General features: G+C 44.0%; 1 protein-coding gene across 1 annotated transcript in view; it reads left to right on the top strand.

Moving 5' to 3' along the window:
- The window catches only part of LOC107116276 (zinc finger protein 585A-like), a 28,591-nt gene extending 12,923 nt beyond the window's left edge, over positions 1–15,668 (top strand). Inside the window, exon 6 of the mRNA XM_015418173.1 lies at positions 14,216–15,668. Within this exon, the coding sequence (XP_015273659.1) occupies positions 14,216–15,470 (1,255 nt within the window). The 3' untranslated portion in view covers positions 15,471–15,668. The remainder of the gene's footprint in view (positions 1–14,215) is intronic.
- The last annotated feature ends 357 nt before the right edge of the window (positions 15,669–16,025 follow it).

The raw sequence follows: 16,025 nt of genomic DNA, 5'->3' as shown, positions 1-16,025 counted from the left end.
TGCTTTGCATGTGAAAGTCCTCCATTTCAGACATTGTGTACCTTCTGTTAAAGGAAATGGCCAGGCCATTTATGGTATTTACATATGTTAGATTTACATATGTTAGATCAGGCCAGTGGCCCATCGAGTCCAACACTCTGTGTCACACGGTGGCTAAAACCCAGGTGCCATCAGGAGGTCCACCAGTGGGGCCAGAACTCCAGAAGCCCTCCCACTGTTACCCCCCAAGCACCTAGAATACAGAGCATCACTGCCCCAGACATAGTGTTCCCACTGTAATAGCCACTGATGGACTTCTGCTCTATAAGTTTATCCTGTCCCCTCTTGAAGCTGTCTGTGCTTGTAGCCACCACCACTTCTTGTGGCAGTTCTTGGAGATCCACTTTTGGTTGGATGAGACAGGATTGTACTACAGAGACTTGACTCAGTAAAAGGCAGCTTTGTATGAAACCAGCCTTCAGACTTCTCAGCACGAGGAAGACATGGAGTCCTAATTAATCAGTGACACAGAAACCCACCCACAATAAAGAATTAACCAATGGTCTGGTGGCCATAGCCAACAGAACGTCCCTATGCAAAGGCAGTATACCTTTGGAGAAAATACTCCCAAGTTTGTTTTTAAAGGCCCAGTCCATTTCCCCTTTTTATCCTCCTGCTCCACACGCTACTGTATGTATGACAGCTTCCTGTCACCTCTGCCCGTCGCCACCAGCAGCTCTTGGTTGAAAGGGAGAGGCTGTGGCTCAGAGGTAGAAGATCTGCTTGGCATGCAGGAGGTCCCAGGTTCAACTCCCCGGCATCTCTACTTAAAAAGGCCAGGCAGTGTGTGATGTGAAAGACCTCTGCCTGAGACCCCGGAGAGCTGGTGCTGGTCTGAGTAGACAATGCTGACTTTGAGGGATCAAAGGTCTGATTCAGTATAAGGCAGCTTCTTACGTTTATTTGAGAGGAGAACTGCACTCACAAAGACAACTGCCTGTGTGTGGCTCTGTCTGGATTTATTTATTTATACCCACCTATTCCCCCCCCCCATATGGAGGCCCCATATGGAGGCCCACTGATTATATCATTCCTCCATTTTATTCTCACCACAACTCTGTGAGGAAGGTTAGGCTGAGACTGGCCCCTGTTCACCTCCATATATATAGAGTGATGCAATTTGTATTGGGGGCTGCAATCTTACATTTGTGCAAGGGTGGATTTGGCCTCCAGGTGACTGGTTATCAGTGTTGTTGAAAATCAGGCTTTTGTATTATCAGACACACCAACTTGATCTGCTAGACTTGGTGAAAAGAAAATTGAAATTTTCAGATATGGGTGCAAATTTAGTTTATGAGTTACCACTTGAACAGAAATGTCTTGGGTTTTGTTCCTAACTTAATAGATTATTGCTTAGCCATAAAAAAGTACTCATGTTTGCGTATCAAAAGCAAGAATGATAGTGTTACAGATAATAAAACTTGTCATTATACAGTTTATATTAATAATGGCCTGTATGGTCAAATTGAGCCTGAAGAAGGTAAAATGACGAAACGGAGGCTGTTTTGCTTTGGTCACATCATGAGAAAACTCGACTCACCGGAAAAGACGATAATGCTAGGAAAAACTGAAGGCAGCAGGAAAAGAGGAAGACCCAACATGAGGTGGAGGGACTGAATTAAGGAAGCCACGAGGGCTCTCAGTTCGCAAGACCTGAGCAAAGCTCTTACTGATAGCCCATTTTAGAGGACACTGATTCCAAGGGCTGCAGAAGTCAAAAGTTCGATAGGCCCTGTTATCTAGAATTAAGCCCCTTTCTAATAGCACTGATTAACTTTTTAAAAGAGTACTATGAACTTAAGTTGCCAGGATAGCAAAGAGAGCAGCATTTTCAGTAATTAATGTGTCTGTTTAACGTTCTTACTTAAGAGTGATGCTGTTTTCTTCAGAAAAGACCAGCTTTCAGTGTTCAGTTTAACAATTGCCTTCTACTCATTAGAACTATGGACCTGCGGTGGCTCAAGTGGTTAAGACGCTGAACTGCAGGCTGTGGAAGGTTAGTAGTTCAGCAGTTCAAGACCCGAGTTGGCTGCATGACGGAGTGAGCTCCCGTCTCTAGTTCCAGCTCCTGCCAACCTAGCAGTTCAAAAGCAAGAAATTGCAAGTAGATAAATAGGTACCACTTCGGTGGGAAGGTAACAGCATTCCGTGCGCCTTGGTGTTTAGTCATGCCGGCCACATGACCACGGAAACGTCTTCGGACAGCGCTGGCTCTTCGGTGGGAAGGTAACAGCGTTTCGTGCGCCTTGGTGTTTAGTCATTCCGGCCACATGACCACGGAAACGTCTTCGGACAGCGCTGGCTCTTCGGCTTGGAAAGGGAGATGAGCACTGCAACCCTAGAGTCGGATTTGACTGGCTTTCGAGCAAGGGAACCTTTACCTTTTACATTAGAACTACAGACATTGACGGAGTCTGTGCTCGGTTTGTGCAAACAAGTCCTTTAAATCTGGCTCTGTCCCAATACTGATGGATCTTGAACTTTAAAAAAAAATGATATAAAACATGATGTTGCTCTGTGTTCTTATCAGCACATGTCTGTACTATAAGATCTTGAATTGGGTGAATCTTATTTTTTTAAGATTCACGTTGCTGTATTGCTGTCATAAGAAATGTTTTGTATGCCCGGATCTGATGGAGAAAAATACATTAAAGAGAGTTTTTCCTTCTAGAAATATAGCATTTATTTATTACATCAGAAGGTACAGGTGGACAATCAAGCTGATCATGTTTTGCATTGTCCCTCTGCCTCCTGACTCCAACTGACCCTTCTTGCTAATAGCTGGCCCACCTTCTGAGTGCTTTATTAGGGCTGATGGATCCTCATTCCCATCTGTATCTGACAAAATGAGCTTTGACTAATGGATGCTTATACTCTAAAAGCCCAGCAGGAACTCATTAGCATAATAGCCCACACCCAACAGCAGAAACTCATTAGCATATTAAGCCACACCCTGACAGCACATCTCATTAGCATATTAGGCCACACCCATGGCAGCACAGCTCATTAGCCTATTAGGCCACACCCCCATGTTACCAGAAGTGTGGTCATCCAGCCACACCCACCTTTTGCTTCTTATTTTCTTTACCTTGTTTGTTGTCAAAACCCAGGGCTTTTTTTGTTGCAGGAACTCCTTTGCATGTTAGGCCACAAACCCCTAATGTAGCCAATCCTAATGAGTTTCTGCTGTTGGGTGTGGCCTATTATGCTAATGAGTTCCTGCTGGGTGTGGCCAACTCGGGAGCCAGCCGGAACTCCGTTCCTGTGCGTTCCTGCCCCAAAATAGCCCTGCATCTGTATCTGACAAAATGAGCTTTGACTAATGGATGCTTATACTCTGGAGAATTTTGTTGGTCTTTAAAGTGCTGCTGGACTTGAATACTGGCAGGTATAATCATCAACATAACTGCTTTTCTTTGACACCAAGAGTGATTAAAATGTGGAATTCACTGCCAGAGGATGTAGTGATGGTCACATGAATAAATGGCTTTAAAAGGGGATTAGATAGATTCATGGACAATAGGTCTATCAGCGGCTACCAGCCATGGTGACTGAGGGGAACATCCAAATTCAGAGGCACTAAATCTCTGAATCCCAGAGTCAGGAGGGAACATCAGGATTGGGCCTTAGCCTCTATGACCTGTTGTTGACCCTTCAGAGGAACTGGCTGGCCACTATATGAGACAGGATGCTGGACTAAGTGGACCACTGGTCTGATCCAGCAGGGCTCTTCTTATGTATGAGGCTAAAAAACTGGGAGCCAGCTCACACTAACAGCTTAGAGGGAACACTGGCTGAAGTACAGGGGATCCCCAGGTCCCCACTTGAGGCATGGCACCCTGAAATGCTGGCCATCAAAAGGAGGATGCTGTTTGCAAGCTGGGAAGGAGCTAGTGTTAAAAAAGAATGCTCTCAAACTCTGCGTTCCTGAGCTTCCATTCCCTATTTTTAAATCCCCCAATCTCATGTATCTCAGTGGAGTCCAGGTATTCCAGTGGGGTTGCTATTGTGCTGCTTTGGTGTTATGTTATAGTGCTATAGTGCTCTTAAAAGAACGTTTTTTTAAAAAGATAAAGATCGCCCGTGGGCGAAAAAGGGCGGGAAAACAAAGCCGTGCAGTCTGAAATGCCAAACCGCTTCAGAGACGGCTCCTTACCGGTAGGGGAAAGGCTGTGTGAAATGGCCTCCCCTGTACCAGTTTACTCCAAGACGGTACAATAACAGCTTAAAAAGGGTAATCTGAAATTAATGCAACCAAAGCACAATAGCCCCCATTTAGTCATTTTACCTTCCAAGGAGGTTTCAGGTTTGATTTGTTCTAGAACCCACCTGTTTGTCTTTTTGGCAGTCCCCGGTTCCTGTAAAACTGTCCATCAGCACTACATTTCAAGTGAATCAACCTTCTTCCCTGTCAGCTTTCTTCACAGCCCAGCTTCCACACCCACGCAATCTCATGGATCATCTTGATCTTGGCTTCTCCCTTAAAGTGCGATCTGATCTAGAGTCCCTACAGCTGATAAACAGTTGGTGTGGGACTGCACTGTTACGGGGCTACTGACTTCAGCGGATTTAGAAGGGTGTAACTTTGTTTAAGAAGACACCATTGAGTCTAGCAAGCTCCCTCCTCTTCTGGAGACAGAAAAAGGGAAAGAAGGTCACACAATCAAATAATATAGTAATTAAAGGGCAGTGTAAATTGTATTTTTTTGTAAGTCTGTTGAAGTACTGAGTTTTGCAGGATTTCCCCCTTCTAAAATTGGTATTACATAACAACATAGAAGAAAAGCGAAAAAGTAAGGTTACCAAATGTCCTCTTTTTTGTGTGTGTCCGTCTTCTTTTGGGCTCTTTTTAAAAAAAAATGATGAAAATGCATTCTTTTTGGGTTGGGAGGCTGAGCCTGCGTTGTTGTTGTTCAGTCGCACAGTCGGGTCTGACTCTTTGCGACCCCATGGACCACATCACGCCAGGCCCTCCTGTCTTCCGTAGTGCTCCTGAGTTTGCTTAATTTCATGTTCGTTGCATTCCCTGATGGATTAAAGTACCCTGGTCCTGCTCCTACATTTAAGAACATAAGAACATAAGAGACGCCAATGTTGGATCAGGCCAAAGGCCCATCCAGTCCAACACTCTGTGTCACACAGTGGCCAGAAATACCAGTGCCATCAGGAGGTCCAGCAGTGGGGCCAGGACATTAGAAGCCCTCCCACTGTTGACCCCCCCCCCAAGCACCAAGAAGACAGAGCATCACTTGCCCCAGAGCCCCTAGCTATACCTTGTGGCTAATAGCCACTGATGGACCTCTGCTCCATATGCTTATCTAATTCCCTTTTGAAGCCGTCCATGCTTGTAGCACCCACCACTTCCTGTGGCAGTGAATTCCATGTGTTAATCACTCTTTGGGTGAAGAAGTACTTCCTTTTATCCGTTCTAACCCGACCGCTCTGCAGTTTCATGGAGTGCCCACGAGTTCTTGTATTGTGAGAAAGGGAGAAAAGTACCTCTTTCTTTACCTGCTCTTTCCCATGCATAATCTTATAAACCTCGATCATGTCACCCCTCAGTCGTCTTTTCTCCAAGCTAAAGAGCCCTAAGCGCTTTAACCTTTCCTCATAGGGAAAGTGTTCCAACCCTTTTATCATTCGAGTTGCCCTTTTCTGCACTTTTTCCAAAGCTATAATATCCTTTTTAAGGTGTGGTGCCCAGAACTGCACACAGTATTCCAAATGAGGTCTCACCATTGATTTATATAGGGGCATTATTATATTGGCTGATCTGTTTTCAATACCCTTCCTAATAATCCCCAGCATAGCATTGGCCTTCTTTATTGCAGTCACACACTGTCTCGACATTTTCAGTGAGTTATCCACTACAACTCCAAGATCTCTCTCTTGCTCAGTCTCTGCCAGTTCAGACCCCATCAATGTGTATTTATATTTAGGATTTTTGGCTCCAATGTGCATCACCTTGCACTTGGCCACATTGAACCCCATTTGCCATGTTGACGCCCACTCGCCCATCCTTGACAGATCCCCTTGGAGTGCCTCACAATCCTCACTGGTTTTCACCACCCTGAACAACTTTGTATCATCCGCAAATTTAGCCACTTCACTGCTTACTCCCATCTCCAAATCATTAATGAACAAGTTAAAAAGCAGTAGACCAAGTACTGATCCCTGCGGTACCCCACTGCTTACCACCCTCCACTGAGAAAATTGCCCACCTACACTCACTCTCTGTTTTCTATGAACTAGCCAGTTTTTGATCCATAAAAGGACTTGTCCTTCTATCCCATGATTTTTGAGCTTACTTAGGAGCCTTTGATGAGGAACTTTATCAAAAGCTTTCTGGAAGTCAAGGTAAATAATATCTATTGGATCCCCCTTGTCCACATGTTTGTTCACCCCCTCAAAGAACACTAACAGGTTAGTGAGACAAGATCTTCCCTTACAGAACCCATGTTGAGTCTGCCTCAATAGGTTTTGTTCATCTATGTGCCTACTAATTCTTTCCTTAATAATGGTTTCCACCAATTTACCCGGTATCGACGTCAGACTGACTGGCCTGTAATTTCCCGGATCTCCTCTGGAACCCTTTTTAAAGATGGGAGTGACATTTGCTACCTTCCAATCCTCAGGAATGGAGGCAGATTTTAAGGAAAGATTACATATCTTTGTCAGGAGATCTACAAGTTCACATTTGAGTTCTTTCAGAACTCTCGGATGTATGCCATCTGGGCCTGGTGATTTTTCAGTTTTTAAGTTGTCTATCAGTTTTAGGACCTCCTCTCTCGTCACCTCAATCTGACTCAGGTAGGGGCATTTAAAATAAGATTCATCATAGTGATCACTCAGTTGTTAGAAGTAGTCAGTCGGGAACCATGTCCTCTTGTTTGCCTTTCAAAATATGGTAGCCCTAGATAAAGGGACTCCTGAGCAGTGTTCCCTCTAAGCTGAGTTAGTGTGAGCTAGCTCACACTAACTCAGTTTAGAGGGAACACTGTTCTGTACGTGCTCAGGAGCAATGTTCCCTCTAAGCTGAGTTAGTGTGAGCTAGCTCACACTAACTCAGTTTAGAGGGAACACTGTTCTGTACGTGCTCAGGAGCAATGTTCCCTCTAAGCTGAGTTAGTGTGAGCTAGCTCACACTAACTCAGCTTAGAGGGAACATTGCTCCTGAGCACGTACAGAACAGTGTTCCCTCTAAACTGAGTTAGTGTGAGCTAGCTCACAGTTTTTTTAGCCTCCGGCTCACACATTTTTGTCTTAGCTCAGGAAGGATGGCTCCAGAGCAAACTAATCTAGGCAGTAGCCAAATCACTGGCTCACAACTTTAATGCCAGGAGCTCACAAAGTAGGAGTTTTGCTCACAAGACTCCATAGCTTAGAGGGAACATTGGTACAGACAGAGTGTCTTTCTCACCCCTCCCCCGGGACCAACTCCTTCCCCCTCTCAACCTCTGAGTCGCCACAAAGCTCCTCCTGCGAGCTGACTGCTTCCGGGTGCCTTTTGTTAGCTTCAGTGGGGCGGAGGGGAGGGCTGCGTCGCCGCGGATGCTAACGCGGCCTCGGTTGGGAAAAGAAGAGAGGGTGGTGGGAAAAGAAAAGAGCAGTTAAAGGACGGCTTGACAAGGAGATCGCAGAAGAGAGGTTGAGCAACGACCACTTTGTGAAGGAACTGCCGGGGCGAGCGCTGGAGAAAGAAGCAGGCGGAAGATCGGCCGGGCGAACAACCCATTCGGCCATGATGATGCTGGTGAGAAGGGCCGGGGTGGATGGAGGAGACGGGGCCGGGGGTGGGGTGGCATTCGCTTCCCCTACGTGGGCCATTTCTAAGATGCATTCCAGATAAATACAGTCCTCTCCCTAGTATTTGCTCACTGACAGCGTACTGTACATTTAGGCTGGAGGAATCGGGTGTGGGATTATGTTCCAGTCTGCGGCAGCCAAAATTACAGGGAGGATCTTAAAAACGAATGCGTTTCTCGAGGCATTCAGCTGCACCTCACGGGGGTGGGGTGGCATTCGCTTCCCCTACGTGGGCCATTTCTAAGATGCATTCCAGATAAATACAGTCCTCTCCCTAGTATTTGCTCACTGACAGTGTTCTGTACATTTAGGCTGGAGGAATCGGGTGCGGGATTATGTTCCAATCTGCGGCTGCCAAAATTACAGGGAGTACCTTAAAAACGAATGCATTTCTCGAGGCATTCAGCTGCACCTCACGATAAACGTGGTCATTTCCGAAAAATGCAGGGAGATTCCTTCCCGTACAGTGCTATGGGGACAGTTGCTCCGGCCCCTCAGTGCTTACATGTCAGTGGGTTTACCCAGGAGTAACTCTGCTGGAGATTTCACTGTCAGAACCATGGTAAATCTGTTGGAACAAAAAAAAAATTCGTGGCACCTGAAAGACTAAGAGTTTGATTCCACTGTAAGCTTTCCAGGACTAGAGTTCACTTCTCCAGGTGCAATGAGTGGATCCTTGCTGGGTAGATCCTTTACCTAAGGAATATGGAACCAAACTAACTAACAATGGGGTCAAAGGGTCATGAAATGCAGGAAGGACTGGGGAAAGGTAGTTGTGTAAAATTAAAATCTCATCAAAAAAAAGACAAAAGGCCTTTCGCCAGTCCAAAACCTGTTTAAATCCGCCCAAATTGCCTTAAATTGTCTATCCGAATTGTTGGCTTGGCCATCAGTGAGCAGATCTATCTATTAAACATCTGACCAGACCCAAGGATTAATATGCGCCATCTTAATGTTATCTATCCCTTTTAAATCGATGTAATTTTTTAGATTTCTAGAGACAATATGTTATACTGTGTATCTTACTGTATGATTTTATGTCGTGAACTGCCCTGATCCCGCTTTGGCGGGAAGGGCGGGATAGAAATCTCACAAACAAATAAATAGTTATGCTAGATTTGAGGCAAGGAGCACCTTAAGATCTTAGGGGTATAAGCTTTCTGAGGGTCAACCCCTCCCATCTTTGATTCTTAAAAGCTTCTACCCTCCAAATATTGTTGGTTTCTAAGATGCTACTGGACTCCAATCTAGCTGTTGCACTGAGGACCGACACAGTGACCCTCCAGAAACAATTTTCACTAGTTATGCTAAGCTAGTTAACAAGTGGAAGGCTGCAAGGTTTCGTTAAGGGGTTTGTAGTTACCGTGGAATAGAAAACCCTAAATCCTGGTTCAGGGGGGCAGGGTGTATTGTGAAACTTCTTAATAAACTCTTAATAAACAGTAAACCACAAAATAGTTGAATTCGGGATTTATGAGGGAGTTACACACTGCCTCCCTTGAACCTGAATTTGGGTTTTTTTCTTAACTGTGACTGAATCCAAATCTAGATTCCAGTGGGTAGCCATGTTGGTCTGAAGCAGTAGCACAAAACTTGAGTCCAGCAAGACGAACAAAGTTTTATTCAAGGTATAAGCTTTCATGTGCATGCATACGTCGTTTTACAAACCTATGGTGCCTTACAAAATCTATGGGCTGTATAGATCTTTGGGTTAATGGAACAATAGCATTGTTCTCAGGGCAGCAGGCACTGCGGAGGCGTTTGCTTTTTTCTTTCTTCCAGGGCCAAGTGACTTTTGAAGATGTGGCCGTATATTTCACAGAGAGCGAGTGGGCTCTGTTAGATCCAGGGCAGAGAGCCTTATACTGCGAGGTCATGCGGGAGAATCATGATAACGTGGCCTCCTTAGGTAAGGATCCTCTTCTCGCTGGACGTAATGGTACCGAGAGTCTCTCTTGCGCGTGTGTCTGTAGAGTAGTACTAGAAAGACAATTTTGGAAGGTGTGGCGTTGAGATTTCAAAGCTGTGATACTTAGAAATAAAGAGTATCCCTTATGTGTGCTGAAGATTTGGTGTTTGCACATCTTTCCTCAGCAAATCCTTGCTTCCATGCATTTGTGCAATCTTAGGCTTCCCTGTTGCCTAGAAGCAAAGCTCTGCGCAGTTCCATGGCTTGTGTATTTTTCTCCTGCAGAACCTCAATTAAAAAAAACAAAAAAACCCTCTCCCTGCTTTCCAGCTACGGACTCTGTTCGATTTAGCTACTGTACACTGTATAGTTCAAGAGTGTGAATTTAAAATTAGGAAGAAGAACCCTTGTCTAAAAACAGGATGATCACGATTCAGTGTCTTAACGTACAATATTGCTCTGACAAGGATATGGCCCAGGCTAGCCTGATCTCGGAAGCTAATCAGGGTCTGCCCTGGTTAGTACTTGGATGGGAGACCACCAAGGAAGTCCAGGGCTGCTCTGCGGAGTCAGAGAATGAAAACCCTATGGGGTCAACGTATGTCAGCTGTGACTTGATGGCATTTTCTACCAACAAATGCCAGTTTGGTGTAGTGGTTAAGTGCACGGACTCTAATCTGGGAGAACCGTGTTTGATTCCCCACTCCTCCACTTGCACCTGGTTGGATGACCTTGGGCAAGCCATAGTTCTGATAAGAGCTGTCCTTGAAAAAAGAGCAGTTTCTGTCAGAGCTCTCTCAGCCCTACCTACCTCACAACAGGGTGTCTGTTGTGGGGAGGGGAAGGGAAAGGAGTTTGTAAGCCGCTCTGAGACACTTTTGGGTAGTGAAGGGCAGGGTAGAAATCCAATCTCTTCTTCTTCTTCTTCTTCTATGATGCCATTTATTTCTTCTGTTCCTGTACAGGATTTCCTGTCGTCAGATCCCGCTTGATCTCTCAGTTGGAACAAGGGGATGAGCCATGGATTCCTGATCCAGACATTTTGGAAGGCAAGAATTCTCTTCTCTGCTCTGTCACAGCTCAGCTGAAAGAATACACAGGCTGGCTTATTCTCCATTCTCAGAAGCCTTTGATATTGGGCCTAGAGTTTTCACAAAAGCAAGGAGAAAACTACCACTGCTACTTCCAGTCAGAATGTGAATCCTTACTTATTCACCTTGCCTCCCTCTTTTAACTAGGGTTTCCTGACGTGACAATGAAGTTGGGACTGAAAGAGGAGCTGTGGGCCCCCATTTCCCCGAGTCCTGACGGACTATTTGCCTGTTCAGGTGAGTGGCAAGGCTTGAGCAGCCTCGGCGGATCTCATTAACTGTGTGCCATTTTTCCATGATCAAACTTTATTCTAAATAAGAGGCAGAAGAAATATTTGTTTTTCTATCCAACGTGTTTAGGTTTATTTCAAACTTCCCTTTTCTACCACTCAGGCTCCAACAATATAATAAACTATAAATCTAACACTCATGAAACATCAGGGGAAGGCCTCGGCCTCTGTGCCCTGTTGTTAGCCCTCCATAGTAACTGCTTAGTCACTGTGTAAAACGGGACACTGGAGAAGATGGACCACCGGTCTGACCCAGCAGGGCTCTTCTTTTATTCTTAAAATACCAGTGTGGTATAGCGGTTGCTGGTTCAGTATAGTGCCCTGACCCGGGTAACCCAGGCTAGCCCAATCTTGGAATCTAAGCAGTGTCGGCCCTGGTTAGTAGTTGGAAGGGAAACAAACCAAAGAATACCACACGTAGGCAAAGTCACTATACAGGCGCAAGTAATGACAAACCACCTCTGAATGTCTCTTGCCTTGAGAACCCCAAGGGGTCACCGTAAATCAGCTGTGACGACAGGAAAAAGAATAATTGTGGCTAGGACTTACATGGACAATTTACAGGCCAAGAAAGGGGATCTAGAGTTTGTATCTGTGATAAGGCTTCGGTAGAAACTGGAGCGCATTTCTTCTTTTTCTGTGTACTTTATTCGGATCTGAGAAGAAAATTTCTGGATCCTCATCTGAATAAGAAGCCTGTTCGCTCTTCTAACAGTCATTTAATGACTCTGTTAGCGGACTTGGATTTTAATATAACATTAGATGTGTGTGACTATATAGCTGCTGCAATGAAGTGTCGTTTGTTTTTAATGAATATTGAACAGCAATAACTTTTTTGTTATATTGCTGTCTTTTTTTGGTCGAACAGCCTGTTGGCTTTAAGACCTAGATGGGAGAACACAGTTCAGGCAAACACCGATTTTATTTTTATTTTTTTATTTATTTAATTCATTTATACCCCATCTTTCTCCCCAGTGGGGACCCGAGGCAACTTACATCATTTTCCTCTCCTCCGTTTTATCATCACAACAGCCCTGTGAGGTAGATTGGGCTGAGAGAGTGTGACTGGCCCAAGGTCACCCAGCAAGGTCCCATGGCACAAGTGGGGATTCGAGCCTGGGTCTCCCAGATACTAGTCCTGCACTCTTAACCACTATACCACACTGGTGTCTGGATTACCAGTCCTCACTTCTTCCTAGAGATGTGAAGGCCCAGAAAAAAAACGGAAAAATTCGGGGGGGAAACGGTTTTTTCCCCTTTTTTTCCTGAAGCCTTTTTGTTTTTTTCCGAAAAATTGGAAAAATTGAAGAAAAGAAAAGAAAAAAATTGATTATGGAACGTTTTATTTTAACATGATGAATAAAATATTTTAAGACAAGGTGTTCAAATATTTTCCCAAATATTTTCCAAATCATTTCTAAAATATATATATATATGGTATCAGATTGATCTAATTTCTGTGCACTGAGGACAAGCAAGTCCTAGGTTACAAACTGAACTCTCCAATGCAAGAACAAGATGCATTTCTTCCTTTAGGAGGTGCTATTGTCAGAAGAAAATAAAAAGGTTTCAGTTTTGTTTTTGCATGTGGGTGGGTATTCTGTTTGTAATAATTGTTTGGATACACTATATTTTTAATATGCTAGTTGTGATAATTTCATGCCAAGTAAAAATGTCCATAGTCATATTTTATGTTCCTAAAGTAACAGAATGACTTTCAATCTGGAAAAGAAAAAAGAAATGCTAATGTAGCATTTTTTTCAATTTTTTCGAAAATTTCCATTTTTTCCCGGAAAAAAAAACGGGTTTTTTTTCCGAGCTTCAAAATTTCCGGAAATTTTACATCTCTAACTTCTTCCTCTTCTTTTTCAGTGTTTTCTGATGTGATAATAAAACTTGAACCAGAAGACGAGTCATGTCTACCAGATCAGCCATGGTTTGACGACAATGAGACTTTTTCAGCTGCCTGCAAGGGTATGAGGGAACAGATAATTTTATATATAGCCCAGGGACACCCAACCTTTTTGAGGCAGAGCCAGACACGAAATGATTGCCACAGCTTAACCTCAATAACAGAGTGCAGATCCTTGTGCTGTGGTAGCAGTTGCTGCCAAAGCATTTTTAAAAATCAGCATGGGGCATTAGAAAAGGTGTTGGTGGGCATGATGGTGGCCAAGGGCACTTCGCTGGGGAGTGGGGGACCCCTGATGTAGCCTTTTGCAGTCCTCTGTGACTTTTTCTACATTTTGCCTGACAGAAATATTCTCTCTGGTAGTGGTTGCTCTTGTCTTTCTGGGGAGGGGGAGAAGAGCAGAGAAGAAGAGCTGCAGTACGAATGCAGTATAAAATGTAACAATCCCAAATGGCACCTGATGTTTCATGGTCCCAAAGGGGAGGTAAGGGGAACAGAGTCTGGGAGAACAGAGGAGGTAGTGTGGTAATTTTTTGCAAGACTGTAGAAGGTTAACTTTCTTGTAAGGTTTCATGTCTGTGTACAACTAATTCTTATGTTCCTGGATAGTTTGAATCCTGATATTAAAATATCCCAGCAGTTTTTATGTGGAACATTCCGTAGGTCATAGGTTTTTGTTTCTTCCAATAGGCACTGGGTTTGTAAAAGATGAAGACAGTCTTCTGCCAAAGGACGCTACGCAAGCAGAATCAAATGAGATGTTTATTGGAACTGACAGTATCTTTCAGCATCCCAAGACAGCAGATCAATGTGGGGAGAAAAGACAAAAAGAAAATTCCCTCAGGAATGGAATCGGAACACTTTTATCATACAGAGGAGCAGGCAAAGAAGTCGAGGAAGCTAAAATACAAAAGACAGTCTTCGCACTTGGGAAAAAACACACATGGGCCTCCAACCGTGGTGCACGTAAAAGAAAATGTATGGAAGATACACTTCATCAGTGTTCACACTGTGAGAAAACTTTCTGTCGGAAATTTCTCCTTATTGCTCATGAAAAATTCCATACAGAGGAGAAACCATATAAATGCTTAGTGTGTGGGAGAAGTTTCGGTCGAAGGTCGAATCTTGTTGAGCATGAAAAAAGTCACACAGGAGTAAAACAGCATAGATGCTTAGTCTGTGGTAAAAACTTCAATAGAAGATACCATCTTGAGGCACACACGAGAATTCATACTGGAGAGAAGCCATATAAATGCTCAGATTGTGGAAAGAGTTTCAGTTGGAAAACTTACCTTATTGTCCACAGGAGAAACCATACAGGAGAGAAACCGTTTACATGCTCAGTCTGTGGGAAAAGCTTCAGTCAGAGTTCACACCTTGCTGGTCATGAAAGAAGTCACAGAGGTGAAAAACCATACTCATGCTCAGCATGTGGGAAAAGTTTTGGTAAAAGCTCACAGCTTCGTGTCCATGAGCGAATTCACACTGGTGAGAAACCATACAAATGCTCAGTCTGTGGGAAATGTTTTAGGCATAAATCAAGTGTGGTTACACACAGGAGGATTCATATGAAAGAAAGTCCATGTGGGCCCTCCATATTTCACAGCAGCCTTAGATGTGAAAATATACAGGGAGATGAAAATCCATATACCTGCTCCGTCTGTGGCAAAACCTTTGGTAACAGATCAATCCTTAGTACTCATGAGCTGATCCATACAGGAGAAAAACCATATACATGTTCAGTCTGTGGTAAAAACTTCGGTCAGAAATCATCTGTTATGAGACACGAAAACATTCACTCACCAAAGAAACAATATAAATGCTCAGTCTGCAGTAAAAGCTTCAGTTGTAAGAAGCAACTAGTTAAGCACAAAAGAGCCCATTCACGAGAAACAACATACAAATGCTCCATCTGTGGTAGCAGCTTTAATCAAAGATCAAACCTTATTGTGCATGAGAAAATTCACACGGGAGTCAAACCCTATGCGTGTTCCATCTGTGGGAAAAGCTTCAACCAAAGATGTCAGTATAGCCAGCATGCTAGAGCTCATAAAGAAGGAAAACCATATATGTGTTCATTCTGTGGCAGACGCTTCAATCGCCAAACTTACTTCATCAGGCATGAAAAAACCCACACACAGGAGAAACCATATGCATGCTCTTTATGTGATGAAAGCTTCAACTGCAGGACACACCTTATTACACACAAGAGGGGTCACACAGGAGCTGTACCGTTAGCATGCTCAGTCTGTGGTAAGAGTTTCAGTTGTAAAGCGCATCTTGCTGTTCATGAGAGAGTTCACACAGGAGAGAAACCCTATTCATGTTCTGTCTGTGGTAAAAGCTTCGCTCAAAGGTCAAATCTTACTTGTCATGAAAGAATCCACAGAGAAAAGAAAAGTGTCTCATCTCTTCCTAAATAACGCAAGGACAAAGAAATTCACAGCCAGCATCATGTACTGGTTAGAGGATGAGACTAGAACCTGGTTAGCGGATAAGACTGGCACCTGGTTCAAATCTTCACTCTCCCGAGGAAGCTTGTTCTATGACCTTGGAGCCTAACCTACCTCATGGGATTGCTGTTGTGAGGATAAAGTGGAAGAGGAGAGAATGATGTTATAATCCACTTTGGATCCCCATTGAGGAGAAAAGTATGGTATAAATATCTAAATAAAGTGTCTTGGCACAGAGTGGGTCAGAATCTATAATATGGTTTCACCTAACAGTAAGGTCTTCATATGGAGCATGTGCTATGAGGTGGCTGAGGGGAGAGGGTCTTAATTAATGTGCTTCCTTATTCTCCTCTGAAGAAGAAGCAGTGGCCCTTGACCCTGTGGTTAAGTGTGCGGACTCTAATCTGGGAGAACCGGGTTTGAATCCCCACTCCTCCACTTGCACCTGATGATGTGACCTTTGGTCAGTCACAAGCTCTGTCCTTGAAAAAGAGCAGTTTGTGTCAGAGTTCTCTCAGCCCCACC

The sequence above is a fragment of the Gekko japonicus genome, unplaced genomic scaffold, assembly GCF_001447785.1.
Source record: "Gekko japonicus isolate JY-2015 unplaced genomic scaffold, Gekko_japonicus_V1.1 scaffold1933, whole genome shotgun sequence".
Lineage (NCBI taxonomy): Eukaryota > Metazoa > Chordata > Lepidosauria > Squamata > Gekkonidae > Gekko > Gekko japonicus.
This window is presented reverse-complemented; position numbering and strand designations above follow the sequence as displayed.